The 17,178-nt window shown below is 42.5% G+C and overlaps 2 protein-coding genes across 2 annotated transcripts in view; both read left to right on the top strand.

Annotated features, from left to right (window-relative positions):
• Positions 1–13,615, top strand: part of LOC112247088 (collagen alpha-1(VIII) chain-like) — a 28,869-nt gene extending 15,254 nt beyond the window's left edge. The window contains exons 2-3 of the mRNA XM_024415747.2: positions 9,249–9,561; positions 9,745–13,615. Of these exons, the coding sequence (XP_024271515.1) occupies positions 9,252–9,561; positions 9,745–11,687 (2,253 nt within the window). The 5' untranslated portion in view covers positions 9,249–9,251 and the 3' untranslated portion in view covers positions 11,688–13,615. The remainder of the gene's footprint in view (positions 1–9,248; positions 9,562–9,744) is intronic.
• A 561-nt stretch (positions 13,616–14,176) lies between these two features.
• LOC112234682 (protein jagunal homolog 1-A) lies at positions 14,177–16,864 on the top strand. The gene is made up of 3 exons (XM_024402934.2): positions 14,177–14,371; positions 15,015–15,112; positions 15,313–16,864. Exons 2-3 carry the CDS (start codon positions 15,024–15,026, stop codon positions 15,773–15,775), a joined length of 552 nt encoding a protein of 183 aa, XP_024258702.1. The 5' UTR covers positions 14,177–14,371; positions 15,015–15,023; the 3' UTR covers positions 15,776–16,864.
• The last annotated feature ends 314 nt before the right edge of the window (positions 16,865–17,178 follow it).

Below are 17,178 nucleotides of genomic sequence, written 5' to 3'. Positions count from 1 at the left end.
GACACTATAGAATTCTTCTTAACCTCGTTAAGCATTATGCGCTGTGCTCTTGCAGTCATCTTTGCAGGTTGGCCACTCCTAGGGAGAGTAGCAACAGTGCTGTGTTTCTCCATTTCTTACTGTGGACTGATGAACATCAAGGCTTTTAGAGATACTTTTGTAACCCTTTCCAGCTTTATGCAAGTTAACAATTCTTAATCTTAGGTCTTCTGTGATCTCTTTTGTTCGAGGAATGGTTCACATCAGGCAATGCTTCTTGTGAATAGCAAACACACATTTTGTGAATGTTTTTATAGGGCAAGGCAGCTCTAACCAACATCTCCAATTTCATCTCATTGATTGGACTCCAGCTTAGCTGATTCCTGACTCCAATTAGCTTTTGGAGAAGTCATTAGCCTAGGGGTTCACATACTTTTTCCAACCTACACTGTGAATGTTTAAATGATGTATTCAATATAGACAAGAAAAATACAATAATTTGTGTGTCATTAGTTTAAGCACACTGTGTTTGTCTATTGTTGTGACTTAGATGAAGATCAGATCAAATTTGATGACCAATTTATAAAGAAGTCCAGGTAATTCCAAAGGTTTTCACATACTTTTTCTGGCCTCTGTACGTGATGGAAAGACAAGTGTAGGGCGCATGGAGAGCTGGAAGAACAAGGACAAGGGCTTGAGGGAATGGAGATTTTGTCTGAGTCAAAAGAACAAAAGGAGGAAGCGTTGTGGCTCTACAAAGATCAACATATGATGTGGAAAGCTATGATTTTCAGAGTAGGACACCAATTAAAGGCATTTTATTTTGGCGTTTTGAAGGATATCGAGGCTTCGTGGCTTTGGAAGAACATGCCAGAAGTGGTAGACACATGTCTACTGACTTGAATTATAGATCGAAAAAAAGAGGAAATCCTATCGGTTTTGTTGTCGTTTGATCAAGAGTTTCTTCTGACTCGTGAAACTTGGGTATGTGATATTTGCAGCGAGACCATATGTACAGAAGACACTGCAGTGTTACAATTGTAAAAAGTATGGACACGTGGCAAGTGTTTGTCAAAGGAATAAATATGTCGTAGTTGAAGATGAAGCACGTTGCTGTAATTGTGATGGGAATCACGTTCCTGAGTTCCCGGAGTGCCCAGTAAAGAGGAAGGAGGTTGCAGTAGCTAGGATCAGGGCTATCCAGCAGGTCTCCTATGTGGAGGCAGTGAAAATAGCTGAAGGAGTGAGTGTAGATGAGATGGTAGTGGATGGCCCACAGCATGCAGTAAATGCCATTCAGGAGAAGGATCCTGAAACATTAACAGTGAAGTAGGTGGACTTTGTTGCATTTATTGCGCAAGTGATGAAATGCACTGGACAAACTGATATAAAATCTAAGAAACTAGACATTGTGAAGGTGGCAAAAAGATTTCTGGATCTCCAGGACTTTACAGCCTATATGTTGCAGGGAATAGGGAATGAAGAGGTTCCTCCTCCCAGGTTCCTGAGCCTATGTAGGGATCTGAGTAGACATTTGAATCTAACTGGAGTACTTTTAGTTATTTTTTAAAAACTTTTGAATATTAGAAGTATATTTTTTCACCCTTCTCTTCTCCCTATTATTTAGCATTCATGTTGATAAGTTTTCAGCCCATCCAGTAGGTGGCGGCATGCACCTCTAACATTGTTTGCGAACCGCCATATCATAGACGAAGAACAAGACGAGTAGGGCTCGAGATGCATTTGAAATGTTTCGGGTGGGGAGAGAGGGAGGAGGAGGAGGCTTGGCTTGAAGCACTGGCATCTTGTGATGACATTCATTGTCTGAATTAGGCCCACAGAATTATACCTACGGAGGAGCGGCTTCTATGGACACATCTTAGATTTTTGTAGATAATAAATCCAATGTAAAATGTAATAACTATAGTATCCATAACTAGCATTTAAAAAGTTAATGCATTCTTCTCTAATTAAAAATCTCTCTCCCTATCTTCTGAATCACGTCACAACGCTACAGCTATGCTTTGGAGGGGGGCAGGGCTTGTAACTTCATTAGGCTACAGCTATGCTTTGGAGGGGGCGGGGCTTGTAACTTCAGTAGGCTACAGTTATGCTGTGGAGGGGCTGGGCTTGTAACTTCATTAGGCTACAGCTATGCTTTGGAGGGGGCGGGGCTTGTAACTTCTTTAGGCTACAGCTATGCTTTGGAGGGGTGGGGCTTGTAACTTCATTAGGCTACAGCTATGCTTTGGAGGGGGCGGGGCTTGTAACTTCTTTAGGCTACAGCTATGCTTTGGAGGGGGTGGGGCTTGTAACTTCAGTAGGCTACAGCTATGCTTTGGAGGGGGCGGGGCTTGTATCTTCAGGAGGCGACAGCTATGCTTTGGAGGGGGAGGGGCTTGTAACTTCAGTAGGCTAAAGTTATGCTTTGGAGGGGGCTTGTAACTTCAGTAGGCTACAGCTATGCTTTGGAGGGGGAGGGGCTTGTAACTTCAGTAGACTACAGCTATGCTTTGGAGGGGGCGGGGCTTGTAACTTCAGTAGGCTACAGCTATGCTTTGGAGGGGGAGGGGCTAGTAACTTCAGTAGGCTACAGCTATGCGTCGGAGGGGGATGGACAGGTAGCCTACACGCGCACACACACTGGCAAAGATATTCAGGTGACAGGCAGACAGTGGAAGAAATTCTGATTGACCGAGGGAGGGCTTTGCATAGGCACTTGGTTGCATTTGTTGTCACTACTCTTAAACCCCTGGATTCCATTTATCATAGCACCCTTCGTTTTATCACAGGAGACAATTGTATTACTCATCACTGCATCCTTTACCAAAAGTTTGTTATGGATAATCCTGAATGAATCTTGAATAATGGTGAGTGCAAAAATTACAGAGGGTCAAAGATCATACCCCCAGGACATGCTAACCTCCCCTGTTATTGGTATTGGTGAGAGGTTAGAATGTCTCTGTGGTGTGATCTTTGACCCTCTGTAACTTTTGCACTCACCATGTAAACTCTGTAATTAATTTATTTATTTATTTGTTAAACAAAATCTCTTTCTCTGAGAAATTGTAGCTCAGTATGATTTATTTTCTCTGCTGCCAATGACTGGAACGAACTACAAAAATCTCTGAAACTGGAAACACTTATCTCCCTCACTAGCTTTAAGCACCAACTGTCAGAGCAGCTCACAGATTACTGCACCTGTACATAGCCCACCTATAATTTAGCCCAAACAACTACCTCTTTCCCAACTGTATTTAATTTTAATTTATTTATTTATTTTGCTCCTTTGCACCCCATTATTTTTATTTCTACTTTGCACATTCTTCCATTGCAAAACTACCATTCCAGTGTTTTACTTGCTATATTGTATTTACTTTGCCACCATGGCCTTTTTTGCCTTTACCTCCCTTCTCACCTCATTTGCTCACATTGTATATAGACTTGTTTATACTGTATTATTGACTGTATGTTTGTTTTACTCCATGTGTAACTCTGTGTCGTTGTATCTGTCGAACTGCTTTGCTTTATCTTGGCCAGGTCGCAATTGTAAATGAGAACTTGTTCTCAACTTGCTTACCTGGTTAAATAAAGGTAAAATAAATAAAATAAATTTAAAAAAAAATGTATACAGTCATTATTGCTCATCCGGTGTCAATAATTTCTGACCCGACTGTATATGTTAATTAACAGAATGTGTAATTCAGCCTATTAAACACAAAAAGTGAGAATTAGGCAAACTGTCAGAAATGTAGTGTGTAGTTCCAGTAATTAGCTACACTGCATCAAATCAAATCAAAGTTTATTTGTCACGTGCGCCGAATACAACAGGTGTATATACAGTAGAGAGGCTATAAAAGTATTGAGGCTACATACAGACACCGGTTAGTCAGGCTGATTGAGGTAGTATGTACATGTAGATATGGTTAAAGTGACAATGCATATATGATGAACAGAGAGTAGCAGTAGCGTAAAAGAGGGGTTGGAGGGTGGTGGGACACAATGCAGATAGCCCGGTTAGCCAATGTGCGGGAGCACTGGTTGATCGGGCCAATTGAGGTAGTATGTACATGGATGTATAGTTAAAGTGACTGTGCATATATGATAAACAGAGAGTAGCAGCAGTGTAAAAGAGGGGTTGGGTGGGGGAGGGGGCACACAGTGCAAATATTACCTGTTCAGGAGTCTTATGGCTTGCTGGTAAAAACTGTTGAGAAGCCTTTTTGTCCTAGACTTGGCACTCTGGTACTGCTTGCCATGCGGTAGTAGAGAGAACAGTCTATGACTGGGGTGGTTGGGACAATTCCCTGGTACGACAATTTTTAGGGTCTTCCTCTGACACCGCCTGGTGTAGAGGTCCTGGATGGCAGGCAGCTTAGCCCCAGTGATGTACTGGGCCGTACGCACGACCCTATGTGGTGCCTTGTGGTCAGAGGCCGAGCAATTACCGTACCAGGGAGTGATGCAACCAGTGCCCTCGATGTTGCAGCTGTAGAACCTTTTGAGGATCTCAGGACCCATGCCAAATCTTTTTAGTTTCCTGAGGGGGAATAGCCTTTGTTGTGCCCTCTTCATAACTGTCTTGGCGTGTTTGGCCCATTCTAGTTTGTTGGTGATGTGCACCAAAGAACTTGAAGCTCTCAACCTGCTACACTACAGCCACTACAGATTTTAATTTAGTTCAACTACCACCAAGCTACTGAAAATTGTAGTTATATTACTAGTTGAATTAGGTGTTCACTACTAATGTAGCTCACTACTATCCAACACCGGAATAGACAGAAACAACCTGGAATGTAGGGTATTGCTGAAACCAGGCTAAAGAGAAAGAGCCATGCCATATCCTGTGTGTCCCCCTGGTGGCTGAGAGGTGTTAGTGCAGGTGCGTTCGATTTAGCCTGGGGAGACTCCTACAGACTCATTCACCCTGGAAAATGTCACAATCCTCCTCCCACTGACACACAGGGTCTAGGTTAAATATAACATCACACACACACACACACACACACACACACAGGTAAAATACCTGCGGAGAAGGACTGAGAGTTAGAGAGAGAGAGAGAGAGAGAGAGAGAGAGAGAGGTGTACAAACACACACAGCAATTGGTGAACAGGTTGCGATAAATACCATTGGAAATGAATAATAGCCTCTCCATCCTTCCATCAGTATGGAGAGTATGCCACTATCACTTAATTAATGCCACTTTAATAATGTTTACATATCTTGCATTACTCATCTCATATGTATTTACTGTATTTTATACCATCTATTGCATCTTGCCTATGCTGCTCTGTTATTGCTCATCCATATATTTATATGTATATATTCTTATTCCATTCCTTTACTTAGATGTGTGTGTATTAGGTGGTTGTTGTGGAGTTTTTAGACTACTTGTTAGATATTACTGTACTATCGGAACTAGAAGCACAAGCATTTCACTACACTCGCAATAATATCTGCTAACCATGTGTATGTGAACAATAATATCTGCTAACCACGTGTATGTGAACAATAATATCTGCTAACCATGTGTATATGAACAATAATATCTGCTAACCATGTGTATGTGAACAATAATATCTGCTAACCATGGGTATGTGAACAATAATATCTGCTAACCATGTGTATATGAACAATAATATCTGCTAACCATGTGTATGTGAACAATAATATCTGCTAACCATGGGTATGTGAACAATATATCTGAACCATGGGTATGTGAACAATATATCTGCTAACCAATAATATCTGCTAACCATGGGTATGTGAACAATAATATCTGCTAACCATGGGTATGTGAACAATAATATCTGCTAACCATGGGTATGTGAACAATAATATCTGCTAACCATGGGTATGTGAACAATAATATCTGCTAACCATGGGTATGTGAACAATAATATCTGCTAACCATGTGTATGTGAACAATAATATCTGCTAACCATGGGTATGTGAACAACCATGTGTATGTGAACAATAATATCTGCCATGTGTATGTGAACAATAATATCTGCTAACCATGTGTATGTGAACAATAATATCTGCTAACCATGTGTATGTGAACAATAATATCTGCTAACCATGTGTATGTGAACAATAATATCTGCTGCAATAACCATGAACAATAATATCTGTGTATGTGAACAATAATATCTGCTAACCATGGGTATGTGAACAATAATATCTGCTAACCATGTGTATGTGAACAATAATATCTGCTAACCATGGGTATGTGAACAATAATATCTGCTAACCATGGGTATGTGAACAATAATATCTGCTAACCATGTGTATGTGAACAATAATATCTGCTAACCATGGGTATGTGAACAATAATATCTGCTAACCATGGGTATGTGAACAATAATATCTGAACAATAACAATATCTGCTAACCATGGGTATGTGAACAATAATATCTGAACCATGGGTATGTGAACAATAATATCTGCTAACCATGGGTATGTGAACAATAATATCTGCTAACCAACCATGGTATGTGAACAATAATATCTGCTAACCATGTGTATGTGAACAATAATATCTGCTAACCATGGGTATGTGAACAATAATATCTGCTAACCATGGGTATGTGAACAATAATATCTGCTAACCATGGGTATGTGAACAATAATATCTGGGTATGTGAACAATAATATCTGCTAACCATGTGTATGTGAACAATAATATCTGCTAACCATGTGTATGTGAACAATAATATCTGCTAACCATGGGTATGTGAACAATAATATCTGCTAACCATGGGTATGTGAACAATAATATCTGCTAACCATGGGTATGTGAACAATATCTGCTAACCATGGGTATAACCATGGGTATGTGAACAATAATATCTGCTAACCATGGGTATGTGAACAATAATATCTGCTAACCATGGGTATGTGAACAATAATATCTGCTAACCATGGGTATGTGAACAATAATATCTGGGTATGTGAACAATAATATCTGCTAACCATGGGTATGTGAACAATAATATCTGCTAACCATGGGTATGTGAACAATAATATCTGCTAACCATGTGTATGTGAACAATAATATCTGCTAACCATGGGTATGTGAACAATAATATCTGCTAACCATGGGTATGTGAACAATAATATCTGCTAACCATGGGTATGTGAACAATAATATCTGCTAACCATGGGTATGTGAACAATAATATCTGCTAACCATGGGTATGTGAACAATAATATCTGCTAACCATGGGTATGTGAACAATAATATCTGCTAACCATGGGTATGTGAACAATAATATCTGCTAACCATGGGTATGTGAACAATAATATCTGCTAACCATGGGTATGTGAACAATAATATCTGCTAACCATGGGTATGTGAACAATAATATCTGCTAACCATGGGTATGTGAACAATAATATCTGCTAACCATGGGTATGTGAACAACACATCTAGGTTGCTAACTTGATTCTTCTTACATGTACTACTAAAGTTAAAACGCATCGAACTGGTGTAAACAGAGTTTCTTTCCAACACATTGTTTTGCACCAGTCTTGGCTCTATTCCTTTTAAATCTAAGTCACATTGAGATTGACTTTTGGCAATGAATCCCTTTATCTACTTCCACAGATTCAGATGAACTCATTTTGATGTATCTGTGTGCAGTTTGAAGGAAGTTGCTGACAAGAAACTGTGCAATTGCTTTGCGCTAACGCTAGTTAGCATTGGCTCACAAAACTACCTCTAACTTCCTTCATACTGGATGCAGATATATAAACATGGTATCCACAAGTTAATCTGAAATTCAAAATCTCAAACTATCCCTTTAAAGTGACATCACAGAAGACACACAGAAACTATGCCAACCAAGTGCTCCTAACTTCCCAAGCATGCTTTCTGCCCCTAACATTAAAACTGAAACTAAAAACTAACTGAAACTAAACATAATTTCAAATAAAAATATATATATAAATATAACAGAAAAACACAAAATTATAATAACCTTCATACCAATCAGTCAGTATTACTTCTCACACAATCCTCATTATTAGAGTCAAACCCAAACATTAGCATGGAATTTTAAATGTGTTTTGATAGAAACTTACTCGACTACAGTAACACGAAAAAGGGCCTAAGCCAAGATACAACAACTCCCAGTTTGAGGACTATCTACTGTCTGTCTATGTCATAGTGTAGCTGGGTCTTAATGGAGCACAGCGGAGGCTGCTGAGGGGCTCATAATAATAGCTTGAATGGAGAGAATGGAAGGGCATCAAACACATGGAAAACATGTATTTGATACCATTCCACCAATTACGCTCCAGCCATTACCACGACCCCGTCCTCTGCAATTAAGGTGCCACTAACCTCCTGTGATCGAGCGCCCTCATAGGAAGATCCGGGAGGTTCACAGTAAAAGCCCAGCCAAAATCAGCCTCATTGTATTGTTCATTATTTTATCAAAGAAACAACATGTTAAGAGAAATAACAGACAAGACTTTCTACCGCCTCCCTATCTTGAGTAAAATGGCTATTTGTCATTTTCTCATGTTGCTTCCTCTGCTGTTTGAAATCCAAGGAAAAGTGTAGTCAGTCAGCAGTGTTGTTGTAAGATTGAGCATGTTTAAAAAGAATATCCTGCAACATAATCTCCTTTTTCACTTTCCATTGTTTAAAAAGGATGGCACCTTTGTTGAGTGTTGCGTGACTGGTGGTCAGTGGTGTATAGTAATTAAGTAAAAATACTTGAAAGTACTACTTCAGTCGTTTTTTGGGGTATCTGTACTTTAATTTACTATTTATATTTTTGACAACTTCTACTTTTACCATTGTACTTTTACTATTATACTTTTTACTCCATTCATTTTCCCTGACAACCCAAAGTCCTCGTTACATTTTGAATGTTTAGTAGAACTGGAAAATTGTGAAACTCACACTTAGCAAGAGAACGTGGTCATCCCTACTGCCTATGTTCTGGCAGACTCAATAAACATATACTTCTTAACTTTTACTCAAGTATGACAATTGTGTACTTTTTCCACCAGTGCTGGTGGTGGTTTATATAATGCATGTTGGATGCATTACACGTTAGTGTCCAGCAGGTGAAGGCAGAGCAATGCAAAGATCTACCAGGGTATGAATCATAGTACCAGTCACAGGCCTATGGATTTTATCGCCATGTTTGAATGTTTGATTGTTTGCATTGTGAATTATATTCACTTTATTAACTGATTGACTTTGTGATCAATTGATCAACTAACAGACTTCTCCTCTGGTGACTTCCCTAGGCCATGGTTGTACCTCCCTTCTCCGCCCCCCTCCCTCTCCTAGTGGCTCTGCTTCAGCTTGCAGTACTACCTCTTGTCCACGCGGGGGCGTACTACAGACACAAGCAGCACCCACAGCAGCATCAGCCCACGCCACACCTGTCCCACATGGGCATAGGGGGTAAGGAGCAGCACCCTCAGCAGCATTGGCCGGGAAAAGAGATGCCACACATGCAGTACCCCCAGTACAGAAAAGAGATCCCACAGATGTCCATGCACATGGGCAAGACGAACCCCCACAAGGGTGGAGTAGTCAACAGTGGACAGGATAAAGGTGAGACCGAAGGGCAATCTCAAATGACATGTGACTCGGGTCAAAAGTAGGCCAGTAGTATGTTACTTATATTAAAATTATGTCAATCTTCAATGTTTATTACCTTAACCTAACTCGAGTTAGGACACACACACTCTGCCATCTTGGAATGTTTAGACTGAATGGACATCTTATCCCCCACAGGTCAAACCATCCCCAGTGGGGCAGTGGGAGGTCTCCCTGGGGGTCTGCCAGGAGAGCAGGGCCCAGCTGGGCCTCCCGGACCTGAGGGTCCCTCTGGGCCTCCAGGACCTCCCGGGGAAGGACAGCCAGGAGGGGAAGGAAAACCAGGCCACGCTGGTCCCCCAGGATTCCCTGGAGTAGGAAAACCAGGACTCCCAGGAATTCCAGGCAAGCCAGGCAGCATGGGAGAGCCAGGAGTACCTGGAGAATTGGGCCCCAGTGGGAGGGAGGGTCCGATGGGGCAGCCAGGGCCTCAGGGGTCCCCTGGTCCTTCAGGTCTTCCAGGGATAGGAAAACTAGGGGCTGGGGGGTTGCCAGGACAACCAGGATCCAGAGGAGAGCCAGGACACAAAGGCCTGCCGGGACTACCAGGATTACCAGGACCCAAGGGTGACAAGGGGATTGGACAGCCAGGACAGCCAGGCCACAAAGGACTAGCAGGACCTCCTGGACCTCCAGGACAGGGAGGGATGCCTGGTGTGGGCAAGCCTGGAATGAATGGCATGTCAGGGCCACCAGGAGGACCAGGGAAACCAGGCCTCCCTGGAGAGCAGGGGCTGGCTGGACCAGCAGGAGAGGGCGGAGAGCCCGGTCCACCAGGGCTGCCAGGGCAGGGAAAACCTGGCCAGAATGGTCTGCCAGGACAACCAGGAATGCCCGGTGGGAAAGGGCACCCAGGCCCTCCAGGTTTTCCAGGGAAGCCTGGATTGCCTGGATTCGGAAAACCAGGATTCCCAGGACCCAAAGGAGATAAGGGGATGGGTGGGATGCCTGGAGGCCCAGGACCAAAGGGAGACAAGGGCCATGGAGGACTGCCTGGTATCCTAGGACAGCCTGGATCAATTGGACCAGCTGGTCCCCTTGGCCCTATGGGACCCCCTGGAGGTCTGGGTCAACCAGGGCCAAAAGGCGAGGCTGGAGAAGGAGGTCATAAGGGGTTGCCTGGTGGGCAAGGGGAGCCTGGTCCTACTGGACTGACTGGTCAGAATGGCTTCCCTGGAGAGGGAGGAGAGCCTGGGCCAAGGGGTCCCACTGGGCCTGTAGGACCCCAAGGGGAAGGCGGATACAAAGGGTTACCAGGCGCCCCTGGCATTCCAGGCCTACCTGGGCCAAAGGGAGAGGGAGGACTTCCAGGCGAGAAGGGTCCCCAAGGTCCTAAGGGCATTCCAGGTCTGGGAGGTGCAGGTGGGCCGATCGGACCTCCTGGTGCTCCTGGGTCTAAAGGTGACAGCGGACCTCCTGGTCTTCCCGGCGTTGATGGTAAGGGAAACCCAGGTGTCCCTGGTCCTCTTGGACCTCCAGGTAAAGAAGGTCCTGGAGGACCACCGGGAAGCCCAGGCCAGCCAGGTCCACCTGGTCCCCCAGGGCCTCCCGGACCCACTGACATGGGAGCAGTCCTCCCTGAGATGGGTTTTCCTCCTGAGCTGGACGGAGTCAAGACTGCCGGTTATGGCAAGAAGGGAAAATATGGAGGAAACGGAGGAGAAGTGATGGGCCCCAACGGCCTGGAGATGCCCGCGTTCACGGCTCTGGTGACCACGCCCTTCCCACCTGTGGGCACGGCTGTGGTGTTTGACAAAATCCTGTACAACGGCCGTCAGAACTACAACCCCCAGACAGGCGTGTTCACCTGCGACATGCCCGGGATCTACTACTTTGCCTACCACATCAGCTGCAAAGGGGCCAACGTGTGGGTGGCGCTGATGAGGAACGATGAGCCTGTGATGTACACATATGATGAGTATAAAAAGGGCTTCCTGGATCAGGCATCGGGGAGCGCAGTGTTGCCTCTACAGCCCGGGGACACTGTGTACCTCCAGCTACCCTCGGACCAGGCCGCAGGACTATACGCTGGCCAATATGTCCACTCCTCCTTCTCTGGGTACTTGTTGTACCCCATGTAAGAACACCAACCTCCAGAGAAGAAGAGATGGTCACAAAGAGAGAGAATGTTGGAGAAATGTAAACATTGATTATAGAATTCTTTAAATTGATATGTTGTTTTAAAAACATCAATTATCTGCTGAGATTGACGCTGTTGAGATCGACAGTGACGGGAGGACATGTCGGACCATCCCAGGGAAATTCTGAGAGAGGAGTGTGCTTGTGTGAGGGTACATATATGCAGTTTTTAATAACAATTTATGTTGGGGTACAAAGATTGCTGTATCTATTTACTGGTCTGAGAAGTTGTCACAACAACACTGCATTAAAATATTCCATTACAGCAACTGGGTTCATATATTGTAAAATGTGGTGATATATATTGGTTTGATTTATAGTACAGCACAGACTGATGTGGAGACTGTAGAAGAAAGAATGGGATATCTGAGGTATATATTTAGTATTGTGTTTTCCCCAGCCCCTACATGTTCCTATTCAAACTGGCAGCTGCCATAAACAAAACTGTGGCAAAGAATGTAAATTGGATAACTTTAAAAAGAAAACTAAAGAAAATAAAATGAATAGCTATGTTGGCACCTGAACTTTTGTATTACGGTACTTATAAAATGGCAATTGAAAACCAATAGAGACAGTTCAAGATTCACATAAAGTGGTTCTATCATTTATGTGACATTTTAGTTTGTTACATAACTTTGTTGTTTTGTTTTTGTTTGATTTGTGTGATTATTTTTTGCTGTTACTTTTGCAGACAAGCATCATCTGTGATGTTTATAGGGGTGATTTTGTTGCATGAAATGGATGGGAATATAATGCATTATGGGTGTATTGGCTCAAAGCGATGCCTCTTGTGGCACGTAAAGAGTAATGCTCCAACAGACACTGACTAGCCCACAAAAATGAAAACCACTGCTCTCATTACAAAGCCCCTTCTTGCTGTATGTGTCTGTTGTCAGCTGAATGAAGCAGGAGTACTATACTGACAGAGGTATGAAACAAGTTTGACCAACAGATAGACACTCATTTAGATGGCCTATACGGTTATGGAAGTAGGATAGGAATTGATAATCAATTGTGAATAACTTTTGAAAAACAGAATTGAATGAATAAATTACTCTGGGGAAAATGGTGTGTAGGCCTATTCCCTCTGGGTTCAGCAGTACAGAATTTAAGTCATTGGGTTAAAGGTACTGTATGTGGAGGTTAAGATTGAAGGTTAATAAATACTTTGATGTCAATTCGCGAGAATAATGCCCAAAATAAACCAGGAGGAGGTGTTTGTGGTTACAAGTTAGTGAGGAGACTTATAGACAACGAATATAGACAAAGAATAGAATGTCAAAAGAGAGAGGGGGAAGGGTGAAAATGCCTTCCTGCATGCCCCCTCTCTCACCTCTCACCCACCTATATATCCCTATACCTCACCCCTCTAGTCTACCCTTCCTTTCTACCCATCCCTACCCTTCTACCCCTCCCCTGACTCCAGGTATCAATTCTGTTTTCTATCTTTATTTCACTCAATGGTGCTAAACACAGTATAATCTAGAAGAAAAATAAATGAACACCTATTAAGACGAGGTGCTGGCTAGCGGAGTAGAAAACTTGAAAATAAAAGAGAGCCGCACACTCTAGGAGCTCAGATGCAAAAATGTAATTACCAACGTTTCGACAGCCAAGGATTATACCCTGATGAAGACAACTTGGCTGAGTTTGTGCGACACATCGCTGACATATCAGATTATTGTTTATACCCTGATGAAGACAGCTTGGCTGTCGAAACATTGGTAATTACATTTTTGCATCTGAGCTCCTAGAGTGTGCGGCTCTCTTTTATTTTCAAGCTAAACACAGTATAACCAAACAAAACCTTGCGTTTTTATGTTTTTACTGTTATACTGTAGATGTTGTTTTTTAAATAAAGATGATTTAACTAAAAGGTCATGCGTTATTCTTATTTTAACATATATCAAAACATGTATAATTTTATTGTGTGATACTGATAAGTGCATATCAGATTAGTCCAGTTCACCAGTCAAAATTCAATAAAGTAATTTTACTTGCCCCGGATGGCCAGTAAATATCCTCTGGCTCTGTCTTGATCATATTGCTCTTGACTGATATGCCATATTGAGAAGAGATGAGCATTCTGTGCTGCCAGAGACAGACAGATACTCTAAGTTGACTCGCCCATGGTTATTAAATGGTATCATATGCTCAAGACAAAGATGAATAAGGTAAATAGGATTCATCCTATAGCTTCTTCTATCACACATTTTTTGGCACATCTATTGAGTACCACTTGAGGGTGTGGCAAAACGTAATGTTCATTTTAATCAAATGTGTTATTGTATTTCGTCGTTTAAAGAGGTGCTTTCTTTTTTCCGCAAAACACAAAAGGAAACGCGTCTGGTGTCTTACCAACAATTATGTTTCCGTGATGGAAAACGAAGCAGACAAAAAAATAGTCAATGGACCAGTCTCGAAAGGCTCACGAAGGATGTTGAGAGAAAAAGGATGCTGCGACTGATGTGATGCGCGTGCGCAGTGCGCACAAAGCGTGTGTCTTGTCCTCTATTCAGCCGGCTTCTATCTATTCACCCAGCTTCTATTCATCTTGGCATTTAGGCATATTTAGGTACTGTAGTAGCTCGCTAACTACGTTCATTCAGCATCTCAGTAACAAACGGTAAGAATCCTCAATTAATTGTTATTTTTAAACTACTGTACGGTGAATTACTGCATTCAAGGCAATTTTCAGTACGCTAGCCAGTTAGCGATTGCTAACGTACGTTAGCATTACAATTTATTAGCAGGTGAAATATGGATGACACATGGATGAACCGATAAATAGGTGAAATGTTTGCATACAAAGACATTTATGCAGCGAGAGTGTGATCTCGGTAACCTCCTTTCCAAGAGGACAATGAATGAATCCGCGTAACATAGCTCGCTAACCTGACCAACTGCTTGTGAAAGTTATGCTAGCTAACGTTAAATAGCGAACGTTAGCAAAGCTTTCCCAGTTGCCAGAGGCAGAGAAATATACAACTAGCTACTATTCATATCTATTGATGTTATATTACGGTTGATAAAACAACTTAAATAATAGACGAGCTTCTAATATTCAATTGTTTAAGTGTAGAAATAGAAGACTGATCATCACATCTCAGTCTGTCTGCATGGATCAACTCTTTGTCATTGTCATGGATTAAATGCATGTAAAGAACGCATGCTCATTATTGATTAATCAGATGTGGGCAAAATAAATTATAAAATGTACAACAAGTCAAATAAGACAAATTATTGTTGTATGGTTTTTGGGTAAGCAGGTTGTTACCATGACGTCTCGTGTGGGCCCTCGAGCTGCAGGTACTGATGGGAGTGACTTCAAACACAGAGAGAAGGTGGCCTCACACTACCAGATGAGGTAATCAGTCATGTCTGTCTGCTGGCTGGCTGGCTGTATGCCTGTGTCTGTCTCTGCGCTTGTTTGTCTGCCTGTCTGTCTGTCTGCGCTTGCCTTTCTGTCTGTCTGAGTGTGCCTGCCTGTCTATTACCATATTGTTTATAGTTATCCATTAACCATACTGTCTCAACTCCCTTTCCCCCTTTTCCCTGTGTCTCCAGCGCCTCGCTAAAGTCTGAGATCCGGAAACTCAACTTTGTCCACCTGCTGCTCTGGCTCCTGGTGGCGGCCCAGGTGATCGTCAGCAAACTTGACCTGGTGCCAAGCGATACAGTGGCTGAGCCCTACAGATGGGAGTACCCCTACCTGATCAGTCTCTTTCCACTGGTCACCGGCAGCCTGTCGCTGCCCAAGAACAACATCAGCTACCTGGTGATCTCCATGATCAGCTCAGGCCTGTTCTCCATCGCTCCACTCTTCTACGGCTCCATGGAGATGCTCGGCGAGGCCCAGCAGCTGTACCGCCACGGCAAGGCTTACCGCTTCATCTTTGGCTGGGCGGCGGTCACCGTCATGTACCTGGTGATGGTGGTGGCGGTGCAGGTGCACGCCTGGCAGATCTACTACAGCAAGAAGCTGCTGGACGCCTGGTTTGACTCCACACAGGAGAAGAAGAAGAAGTGATGAGGATGTTTTGTGGGTTTTGAGGCTAGGGGAAAACTGTTTTTGTTTTTCTCTCTGTCTTTAGGATGCATATATTAGTATATTCTGTTATTTATTTATTACCTCATGCAATCACTGGCTATTATGTCTTTCCAGATGGTCTATCCAACACACATTTTCTGGCCAAAACATGCATACTCTCTCCATTTCAAAGACACTCAGGTGTATACATTTTCTCTCAAATACACAAACAATTAGTGGCGCAGCGGTCTAAGGCACTGCATCTCAGTGCTAGAGGTGTCACTACAGACCCAGCATCGTTAGGGTTTGGCTGGGGTAGGCCGTCATTGTAAATAAGAATTTGTTCTTAACCGACTTGCCTAGTTAAATAAAATAAATGAAAATAAAAGCAATTCTCTACTTTGTTTATCTGGCCTCAGAGAATAAACGATAGAGACTGCAGCTCCTTCTGAGACCACAATATTTACAGCTGTTGTGAAGCATTTAGACGTATGAACCAAGCCCTTGTGTGAGACTGCAGCATGACGGAGGATCTCTACTGACTCTTTGTCTTTTAACAGTGGAGGAATGAGGGCTGGACTAGTTTGTTGTCACGGTTTCAGTAAATTGACATCCGGCGACTAGTCTGTCAATATTGAAAGCCCTGTAAAGGCATGCGCACAAGTACTGTGTAAAGCTTGAGACTGAGAGACATGGGATGCTGTGTTTCAAAGGCAAAAAAATGTATGCATCATTGCGCTAAGTTGGCCTGACAGGTTAGTCTGTGTCTTGACAGCTATCAAGGGGTCTTGATTTGTCCCTGTAATGTGCCCAAACTGTAGTGCTCATCGGGGTTTTTGTCAATACCAGTCAATTCATATAGTAAACCAAATATAAATTCCAAATTATCATTGATAAGCATTGAAGAGAATTGGAATTTCAGTGTACTTCCTGAATTGACTGGATTTGAAATTGAATTGACCCCAACCCTGGTGCTCATCATTCATATATCTCTTAAATGTTCTGTATGCTTGACCCTTTGCTCCCTCACTTTTTATGATTATGTTTTTACCACCAATAAAAAGGGAAATTAAATCCTTGTTGTCTTGATTGTGTCTTTAGTTGTCTTGATTGTTACAAACCTTGTGATGTGCTTGATGAGTAGTTTCATCACAGTTGCTTTCACCATATAATCACTTATGTGTCACAGTAACCTTTGAAATTAAGCAAAACATGTCTAGTAAAAGTCAGTATAGAGGAAACCACATCACAGAGTCACATATTTCATATAAAACTCAATTTCTCAACCTGCTCCTATGCAGTGTTGTAAAGTACTTTAGTAAAAAATACTTGAAAGTACTACTTAAGTAGTTTTACTTCACTACATTCCTAAAGAAAAGTATTTACTTTTTACACCATACATT

This window comes from Oncorhynchus tshawytscha, linkage group LG03, assembly GCF_018296145.1.
Source record: "Oncorhynchus tshawytscha isolate Ot180627B linkage group LG03, Otsh_v2.0, whole genome shotgun sequence".
NCBI lineage: Eukaryota > Metazoa > Chordata > Actinopteri > Salmoniformes > Salmonidae > Oncorhynchus > Oncorhynchus tshawytscha.
The sequence above is the reverse complement of the archived record's forward strand: the minus strand, read 5'-3'. Positions and strand labels throughout refer to the sequence as shown.